At 37.5% G+C, this 10775-nt stretch overlaps 1 protein-coding gene across 1 annotated transcript in view; it reads right to left on the reverse strand.

The window, feature by feature from the left end:
* The window catches only part of IPO7 (importin 7), a gene marked incomplete at its 5' end in the record, with an annotated part of 27941 nt that overhangs the window by 8995 nt on the left and 8171 nt on the right, over positions 1-10775 (reverse strand). Inside the window, 10 exons of the mRNA XM_010188602.1 lie at positions 1-65; positions 144-210; positions 1809-1937; positions 2807-2967; positions 3637-3802; positions 4316-4405; positions 5143-5259; positions 5619-5695; positions 6750-6849; positions 7371-7505. The exon at positions 1-65 is cut by the window's left edge and continues 55 nt beyond it. Coding sequence (XP_010186904.1) covers positions 1-65; positions 144-210; positions 1809-1937; positions 2807-2967; positions 3637-3802; positions 4316-4405; positions 5143-5259; positions 5619-5695; positions 6750-6849; positions 7371-7505 — 1107 coding nt within the window. The remainder of the gene's footprint in view (positions 66-143; positions 211-1808; positions 1938-2806; positions 2968-3636; positions 3803-4315; positions 4406-5142; positions 5260-5618; positions 5696-6749; positions 6850-7370; positions 7506-10775) is intronic.

Here is a 10775-nt window from a genome sequence, read left to right on the forward strand (position 1 = left end):
CATTTGTGCAGAAACTTGTTGACAGGTCAGACTATGAGCCAAGGAAAAGATCTCCTCATAGAACTCTAAAACAAAGAGAATCTAGGTAAATTTAGTGCTAATCCTATACACTTTAAAAGCCAAGCCAACAAAAGTACAGATACCTAATACATGCTGCTGCAAAACTGTTCCAATAACTTGTAAACAGATCCCTTCCAGCTGCTGGGTAATCTGAAAAAAAAAAAAAAAGATTAAAAAAAATACTGTTTCCCATACCTTGTAGTTGAAATTAAACACATTCTAAATAAAATTACTCAAAGCAGTTTCTATTTAGACAATATAGTCTCCTAAGAACAACTCAAAATATAAGCAGGACTCTTAGCTAAGGATTTGTAAGAGAGATGTTAATATGAGGTGGTTTTGGAATATTCTTTGACTATTGGAAGAATCTCATTATAGGGTATCCTTCAAAAAGAAAGGCCTGACAGTAACCCCCTGCAACAGTTCAGTACCATTAAAACACAATCAGTAAATACATATATCGGAGATGTAAGCAATGGAAGTTGGAAGAAGTATTTGCTGTTCTGGAAAAGTGAAATCTCAAAACACAAACCCAAAACCAAGCAAATACCAAACCACCTCCCAAACCTAGCTGAGGATGTTCACATGGTATGTGGACAATCAGTCTAACTGCTGCTCTACAGATAAACTCTTCCCCATTAGTATTTATTAGTCCCTGGAGCAGATAACATAACAATCATTAACCTCTTTAGGGCACTTCCCTTGCATAGGGACAAAGAAGGGTTGCATTTCTGGTCTTAGCTATGCAAAACAGGAATTGAAACTAACCAGCTCAATACCTTATCTCTTGAAACACCGTGATCATGATCCTGTGTGAGAGGTTTCTAAATATAAATGTTTACTGATCAACATTTTACAATTGAGTTCCTCAGGACTAGCATATTGTTATACAAACTTTTCATTTAGATAGCAAAAAATTGCCAACAAAAACAAGTTCATGAAAAGCTTGCTGAGCAGCTTTAGCAACAAGCAAATGAGATGAACTGGTCTTTGGTTTATTGCACAGCAGCACTGGATTCCCACCTTGGGCAGTAAGAATTTGTATTATGCTGCTTCCTTAGTAAAGTCGTGAGCCCTGAGAGTACAATTTATCACTGGTCTGCTTAGTCACTAAAAAACTATAATGTATTTATCAAAAAACAATAGCTGACTTTGTCAAGAAGGATTTTAATCAGCAGTAGCATCTTTTGAACAGGCTGTACTCCGGACAGAAGCTGGTCCATTCAGTACAATGAAACTAAACAACAACAGTTTTCATCACGCTGGAGAATTCCACAGTGCGGATTAAGCAGGTAACCAAAACTACCATTTAGCATAGCCACAACAGCTGTATTCACAGACATTGAATCTGTTGCAGAGAGCAAACTAAGTCACCAGAGTCACTGTTCAAAGCTAACTGAAGTCCTGTCTATTTTCTCTGAAGGGCAGACCTCATCAGATCAGATGGGTTTTCCCAGCTGAGCCAACAGTTCCACCTGTTAAAGACAAGTTGCTTCCACCTGTATGAACAACAACCTGGATTCTTATGGGAAATGCTGCGGCAAGATTTATGCTGTATTACTACACCTACTGTGTCAGAAATGGGACCCACTGTTACAACTTTGTTCCATGCCAAGTATTCCACTGTTTTCTGTTGCAAGATATTTTTGGCTGAAAGGACAGTTTTCCAGATAATGTCAGGAACACGAACTACAAAAGACTAAGTGTTTTAGACAATACATATTAGCTTTAAAGTAACTTTTGCTTACTTCCTTGTGATCTTCAACTACACTGAGAAGTGTGTCAATAGTATTCAAGATTCCCATTGCTGTCACTGCTTTGTCATCGCTGCCCTCTTCATCTGGTCCAGTCTGGATCACTTGGTTAAATGTCATTGCCTGCACGCAATAGCAAAACCACCCATAAACGTCATTGAATGAGGACATGCTTGGACATGACAAACAATTGGGAAAGCCTGGTATTCTACACAATTTAAGGACTTCTAAGAAAACATGTATGAATAGTAGGAGGTGACTGCTCCATTCCAGAGTTTGTTTTCAAGATTGGTAATATTTGCATGTTAAGCCATCTGAGCCCTCATCTTGTATCCATTCATGGATAAAAAGATACAAATTACATTACTTACCATGCAAAAGAATACATTTTCTACAAGTAACTTTTCTTGACACAAATAACTGGTAGTCAAACTAGACCAGAGGGTTTTGCAGGCATTCCCAGAGAGGACATGCAAACAATTTAGTTTGCAAGGGCCTTTAACAGGGAAGCACTGAGCTGTCCTCCGATTTTGAAACCATTAGTACAACTTGCTAGCTACGGCCATTCAAGCTCTGAATTTCCCCTGCAGACTCAATTGTATTTTCACATTACATACAACATAACGTTATTTTCACACACAATTTTTTATTAAAAGCCTGCTCTTTAATTTCCCATTTTAAACCAGAAAACCTAAGTCACATTATAGAGACTATCTAAAATGCTACCACAATTAATTATTAATACTCTCAGGAGAAAATACATGTAAAGATTTCTCAAAGATTTCTACAGTCGTTCTTAGAAATTTCCATTTAGTTCAAGATATGAAGACACTTTTGAGGAAAAAAGTCTAAACATAGAAGAAAATTACTTGTGTCAATGCACTTAAACAGAACGGAGTAACAAGAGCTATTGATTGATGGACAACTATCTTAATTAAAATTACCAATCTTTCACATATTAAACATCTTCCTAAGTCACCAGAATGTCTTACCAAATGCTGTGTCATTTCTACTGCAATTGGGGTAACTTCTTCACTATATTCACAGATCATCTTCTGAATCACATTAGTAAGATCATCATTTTCAGTCTCTCTTATAATATGAAGTAAAGCTTGCATTACAGGTCTAATGAATGGAGTAATATATTCTTTAGCTGTGAAACAAGTGGAAATATTTGAATTGACATGCTTACGAAACAACAGTATAATAACGTCAATGTATTGACTTTATTCAATTAGTGCTTCGCCATTAATGTGTCAGAATCACAGGTAGTATAAATTTAATACTAACATTCAGAACAGATTTTTTTAATAAAAATGTGTATAAAGAGGATCACAACTGAGATATGTCTTAATGGAAGATTACTTATCAGAGCCAATTTTAGTTGTACAGGATAGGGTACATACACATTTTTGTCAAATTACTCAAAGTATTTGATACAGAACGTACGTCTGCTTTGTGGCTTTGAAGCCAGCTTCAGCGTTACTAAGCAATGCAAAGCCTGCCAGGATGTAGACAACATTTTTAAAAAATAAATTCAAATATGCATGAACGTATGCTGAGACAAATATGCTTAAATTGCCACCCTAATTCTGATTCAATGATTAGGTGCTGTAAAACTGGATTTATTGTACTGTGAAACTGTGACTATGTATAAAAACTGTATTTTCTTTCCAGCTGGAAAGTTACAACACGCGTTTACAAATTACAATTGCAAGAAGTAAATTAACATCAGAAAAGAAGAGAACGAGTCTCCTTGAACATGGCAATATTAATGCCTGTCCCATCAAAGCTTGCTGTAGCTTTAAGAAAAGAAGGCTACCTTTCTCTTGATTACTGATCAAAACTTGAAGTGCTATTGCAGCTTCCACTTTCACAGGCATTTCCCTATCATCTATCAGACACCGTCTGGTGAGTTCTAAGGCTGTCTGGAGATTCTGGTCACTCTTAAATTTGACTTCACAAAAATAATGAAGAACCCAACAGGCCTGAAAAAGAGACATTGAACAGATTCAGAGTTACAAAACCCACAGTCAGGATTATCGACGACTCATAACCTACACAGATCAGTAAATCTGAAGTACAACTGCTGTTGAATAACGATACTGTAAAGCTTGTAAGAGACGACGATGTCTGAGAGTGTGGAGGCTGACCAGTGGGAGGTTTGTCTGTCAGACTTCACTAGGCCAGTACTATGATCTCGAGTTCATCTTTGGCCGCAGGTTTTGTGTGAGCGGTACAGTCTAAATGCAAAACGCAAACAGACCGTACCACCAGACACAGATGGAAAACTATGCACACAGTTCCGCAGCCATTTCAAAACCACACAGTAGCTAGCTACAATCAAAGGCTGATACTGATCTCTAAATAAGCATATGATCTATTACAGAACAGATGGAGAGAGGAGAGCATTTGTTAGAGGGAAAAATTTAAAGAATATTCCTGAACTCTTCAGTTGGAACAGACAGTGCATTTTAACAGCAAGTCTTACACTTTCTTACCCGTGCTCTCATGTAACCCAGCTCACTGCTGAAGAGAGGGAACACATGATTCTGCAACATATATTCCATCTGATCTTTATATATCTTCTTCTGTCAGAATATCAATAGAAACACGTTATTTCGAATCCAGTAAAAAATGTCACATATTAAAGTGTGAACAGTGTAACAAAAGCCTCAGAGTTTTAATTTCCCCCTTTACTAAAGTCCATTAAGCAATGAGGAAATCCCATACTAGTAATTAAACTTGGCTTCTACATGGACTTTCAGACAAAACAGTGACCCTTTTCTCCTGTCATTTTTTGACTCCCTGAGACACCTTTTGCTTGGCAGTACATTACTCTGGTGTCAAAAGCAAAAGTGGTCAGGGAAACTTCTCAGAGCCATGGTCCAAATACAAGTCCATACCCTGCATCTTTTTTTGCTACCATTCTAATTCTTATTTTCTCTCTTCTATACACAGAAAAGATCTCATTAAATCAACAGCTTCTCACTGGGTTGATTTTTTTGTTCCTTCCACAAAGAAAAGGAACGTAGTTAAGTGCAGCACAGGAAACTGTGGCAATTCTCACTAGAAGCAGAGAACTTAAAACAACCATCTGAACTTGAACATGACCTAACAAAACTTGTGTAAATTAAGCTGAAAACAAAAACAAAGCTGTTAAGTTCAACAGCTTTAAAAAAAAAACAACAAACCAACCACCCAAACATAGCAGTGATTCCAAAACCTGTAAACTCAAAGAGCTACTCTAATTTCTTCTAAGACACTGTAAGTGAAAGAAAGGAAAAGAGGTAAAAAACCCCAAAAGAACCACATTTGTTATGCTTACTTTGAGGAGAATTTCAGCCAAAGAACCAATCATATGTAAAGCACCATCTTTCTTACGAGGATCAGCATTTGGCTCCGTAAGGATCTGATAACAAAACCCCATTGTCTTCTGCAAGACCTAGATTGCATGAAAGGTTGGTCAAAACATTTCAATCAATCATCTCAGGTACCATTCTCAGTGCTTCCAAGTGCTTAAATCTCTAATAACCTGCTCCAAGTCTGGAATTTGAATAATGTGTGATGCCTTTGTTATAAACACACAACATTCTTGGTAGATAGGTCCTAGGGGAATTGGCAAATGCAAAAATCACGAATAAACCAGTGCAAAATAAATTTGAGAGGAATGATAAATTTTAGTGTACTATGTACGACATACAGAGCAGGAAAGTAAAACTTTTAATAGTAGCTCTTCTAACAAATGGAAGCTATAAGCTAAATCTAGCTAACTTACTGAAGTAAAATCCTTGAAGAGCTTACCTCTTTCCGTTTACTACACGATGTGAACAATAACGTCTGAGCAGCAGTTGTTGGAGAAATGAAGTCTTCGAATACATCTAGTAAGCAAACATATAACAGCTATAAATTTTGCTCCTTTACTACAGCTCATGATCCTAGTACAAATATGAAACAAAAGAACAACAATTTTCCTTTCTTTTCAGGTGCTTACTCATGCTTTCTTACTACAGATATTCCAAGACCAAACAACAGTAACAAATGGCTCGAGATTCCTTGACACGGGTGTTTCACCTTTTTCACGATCACTGGCTCTACATGTCTAATTTGAAACTGTATGTCTTCCTTATTTTTAAGATAAACCTTTTGTAACAGTAGAAGCAGACACAGTGGTCAATCTTTGACATATATGTTATTTGCTGTACAGGCAAGCACACATAATGGATTGAGTTAAGAATGCTTAGTTTCCCATTTCTCTGCAGATTATCAGAGCCTTCTAAAATACCTGCACTGTTTACAGGTCTGCCTCTGACCTGAGGGATAAGAAGCTCCCAAACATATCAAGACTCCTTGTTCTACCCACATAGAAGTCCTAGTGGAAAGGAGAATTTGTTCAGGAAGTCTGAAGTATCTTATTTCTTGCCCAGCCTGAAAGGACCACATAGACTTGCAGTAAACCCCAACAACCAAGTAGCAAGCCACAGGAGGCGAGTCTGGAATGCCAGGCTTACTCCACGGTGTTTCGTTTACCATGATGGTAAATCTGTTCTGAAGTACGCCTTGTGTGAACTTCCTTAAGATCATAAAGAGTCCCGGCCCTGAAACACCAGCTGTTGTATAGCACAAACTTTGAGTAACAAGCTTAGGTACTTATTGCTAGCAAGACCCAGACCGTTTGACTTATCTAACAGAAACTTTGTAACTGTCAAAATTAGATACTGTACAAGTGCAGAAACATCTGTCACATGTGATCTTGTATTCCCACCAGTATATCCACAAGGTAACTATATGAAGTTACATTATTTGGGTAATACAAACTGTTTTTCTTTCCCCCTCCCCCCTCAAAGATTAAAGCAATTTCTATTTTCACAAAAAAAAATACAAAAATCTTCGTGTGAATTAATATTTTAACATTAGTAGATTTCAAATCATCACCAAATTTCATTCGAATATATTCATATGGATCTTCTTGCCAGAGCTCTTCATCAGCATCTGTATAGCACATCAATGGAAAAATAACATCTTGGATGATTCCCTGCAAGAAAAAAAATAAAGTTGAAAACAGGCAAGCACTAGAGTAAATCAGTCTCTATATTCTGTCCTGTATTTCCCAGATGTTGTTGTCCCTTCTCAATCAAAATGGTAACATTCTAAAACTACTTGGACAAAGTGGACTTTATGTACTACCTTAAAAAAAATCTTTTAACTTAAGGTAGAGCTACAATACAGTCAAGCTATTACAGTGCTTTGGATAGTGGTATGTGGAGGTGATTCAATGCCATAAATTAACACCATCTACAAATTTGTTGTGCTGCTGTTACACTGTAATCCTTAATGTACACAGAGGACTGACAGCAAAAAAGCAACTACCTATCTGTGTTTGCATATCAAAGTAACCATCACCAAACAGGCTTAAACTCTTTCCACCAGCAATCTATAACAGAGGTCCCTAAAACCTGAATTCTAGCAAGGCTAGAACTGGCAGTACTGGTAGTACACCACACTGACTTGTGTACTACCAAGTCATCTAAGGACCAAACTCCAAAAATGGTTTACTTGAATATGAGGTTTCAGATTCTTCCAGGTGACTGCATGTGACACTCCTTGATTGATGTAATTCAGAGTTTGCTGCAGAACTCTAGGAGCCATGTACTGCTTTTCCTTGTATTGATACAACACCTTCAGCAACACCTAGAAAAAAATCAGATCTCATCAATAGCTTATACTGAGCACAGAGCATTTTAACCAGAAGAATCCTGCCCTCTCTCACAATCCTACGTAACCCCTCTAAATCCAACCAAAAAATGCCTCTTAATGCATTAGACTAAAGTGCATACTGACTAATCCTTCTACTAAGCATCACTGTTAATTTTATAAGGCCATCTGCAGCTCGTATCAGGTGCTGCACACCTTTAAAAGGTACTACCTTTTAATAAGGCAAAACAAATGTGCGAATTCATCACCAACACAGCAGGAGACCTTTCCCTCCAAGGTTTATTATTCCATCTTGTCACTCTTAGGGGGCAGAAATTTACACCCAAACACTGGATTGGTGAAATACTCCACACTCAGGCAGCCCAATGATTCTTGTCTACGTGCAGCCTTACAGCGGTGATGCTGTATGAACCACATATGTATATGAAGAATGATGGACCAGCCTCTCCCCTTGGCTTTCTGGCCACAAGTCAGAGCTATTTACAGGGATTTACATTTGTGAAAGTCCATGGCTCTCCACAAATAAGGACATGAAAAGGACATGAGACTGTTACCAGTAATTAAATTCCAGCTCACTGGAAAGTGTGGTATTGGTAACTCAAGGGGGTTTCCTTGTAGCCCAATCCAGGTCAGTGGCAACACTGCTCCTTCAAGAGCAGCAGCACCAACTGGAGAGAAATGACAAATCCCATTTCCAGAGTTTCATTTAATTCTTCACATAAAAACAACATTTAAAACAAAAATCCAAAACTGAAAGAACTAAAAAGATATCAATCTGTAATATCACCAAGAAAACATTTTGGTAAAATGAGATTATTCTGAAAAGTAATTCTATTGGTGACATTTATTACTCAAGCACTGGGTAACTTCTCCCAAAGGGGATGCCTCACACTTGAGTTCAAAGAGGATGCATTCACTCACCATGAAGTTCACACCTTTACATACAGTTTTATGCTCTAGGTGCAATTTCAGTCCTCAGAGTCTAACTGTGCACGTTTAAAAGCCTCCTGGATTTAAGAAATTACTGGTTGTTTGCCCTCACCTGAGTACAAGGCTCTGATGGCATTAGATATTGACTTAGGATGGGAAAGGAAAGGAGTGAATGACAGACCTGCAGCTGTTTCAAGGATTACCAAAGAGTATGTAAGCCAAAATTCCCTTCTAGCCTCTTGTGATCTAACTAAAGGAGAAAATGGTTCTCTGCAAAAACAATACTTCAAATGACAGATGTTTGTAACTTCCAAACTCAGTATAACATGAGTACATGGTAAGACTAACATGCTTCTTGAAGTTAGAACAATTAAGAAGAACATTAATCATTAAAAAGAATCTAATAAACAGGTAAAAAAATTATTAAACACAAAGAACTCTGCAACATATTTTACTTCCTTGATGGTATGCCTTAAATACAGTCTTTCCAGAAGTAACTGGGAAACTAATGCAGACTGAGATTTCATGTATTTTTGCAAAGAGTACATGACATTCTAAAGATTGGCTTCCTTTATAAACCTCAACACAAGCAACAAGGAAATGATCATCACTGTTATCAACATCACACACTGAACGTCTCTAATGCATGGATGTGAGACAGCTCCATGGTCTCTGTCAGATCACAGTGCCAGCCCAGGAACTATTTAGAGAACATAAAGCAGGGGTTCTTTCTTGTATGCAAAAGCAGTAATCCTGGGTCTTCAGCAAACTAGAATTTAACAAACAGTAATACAATCTTCTCTGTGAAAAGCCTGTACAAGAAGGTCCGGTTTGCTGGTGGAAAGATCTGAAGCTTTTGAGGTTTTTGTTTGTTCGTTGGGGTTTTTGTTTGTTTTGGGGGATGTGTGTTTGTTTGTTGGGTTTTTGGTTTGGTTGTGGGTCGTGGTGTTTGGGTTTTTTTGAGACAGATTCTCCAGTGTAACAGGAGAGCACACAGGAAAGCGTAAATTCACCAACAGTCAATGAAGGAATGGGGGACAGTCTTTGGAAATAAGGAGAAACCTGAGGCCTAATGTGGTTTTTGCAGCCATACCACTTAGGACAAGTGTTTTGGTCCTCTCTTTTCACAAATCTAAGCAGTTTTATTTTTCAGATGCAATAACAAAAGAAAGTAAAATTATTAAGGAAAAGCTTAAGAATTGCAGTGAGGAAAAGCAGGACATGGGATGGAGGCTCCAGGGCAAATAAAGAAAACTCTGCAACCATGCCAAGGAACAACCAGGCAGTAGCATTTGACGAGGGCTTCGTTCTGGCTCAGCAGGTCTTTCAAAATGAGAAAAGTCTTGAGCGAAACAGCTGCTGACACAAGGGATAAGAACCAAGGTACTCCAGCTAGGCAGCTCAGCCTGTCTTGGCCAAGCTTCAGAAAGTTTAGCTACGATTAATGCTTAACGCACTGCATTTTTTTTTCCTGTTGGTGACATGCACATGACAAAGATAGAGAGTAGATAAAAAGAATAATCAATGAGAAGTGACTCTGAGGATAGCATTAGCAGTATGTTTCAAGTTTATACTCGAACAACCTTTAATCCCATATCACGGATTTCTCTATTACTCCTTTAGTATAAGGGTGCATACACTTTGGAGAGTAAAGCGAACTCAGTCAACCACATTAACAGAGTTTGTTCTTCAGTATTTTAAGGATTTTGATTTTTTGTAAAAAAAAAAAAAAAGAAAAAAAAATACAGCCCATTTTCAAATCTTCCATAACACTTATAGAAAGGATTCAATTTCTTGAGCGTATGTCCAAGTTTTATCTTCTGCACAGAAAGAGGACAGCACATTAAAAATAATCTGTATTTCTACAGAAGTTACATTATTGTACAGGAAGAAACTGTAAGCATTTTAAAGCTTGCTTTTCAGCAATTTCCTTTAAAGACCTGAATTTTTGGTGTTTCCTAGATGCAATAACAGCAAGGATCAAATTTGATTCAAAGAAAATGTAAGGAAAAATCCAAAGTATTTTGTTGAACTGTTTCAATTTCTTTTCTGAGACTTCTTTTGCCCATGCAGACTTCTGTCAGAACTTCTTTTTATCTTCAAAGTGCAAAGCAACCAGTTAGGTATTAAAGAACATGTAATCATGACCTGTGATGCCATCAACAGGTATGAGCACCTCAGAAGGTGATGCTGACTCCATCTGTCTGAGTAGAATGTTGGGATACATTTCCTAACACTCAATGTGACAAATGTTCTCTTTCCTTTCATTATTTTGGATGACCTTCAAAAACCATGTATTTAGGAGATGCTTTCCCT

Source organism: Mesitornis unicolor, unplaced genomic scaffold, assembly GCF_000695765.1.
Source record: "Mesitornis unicolor isolate BGI_N332 unplaced genomic scaffold, ASM69576v1 scaffold54717, whole genome shotgun sequence".
Classification (NCBI taxonomy): domain Eukaryota; kingdom Metazoa; phylum Chordata; class Aves; order Mesitornithiformes; family Mesitornithidae; genus Mesitornis; species Mesitornis unicolor.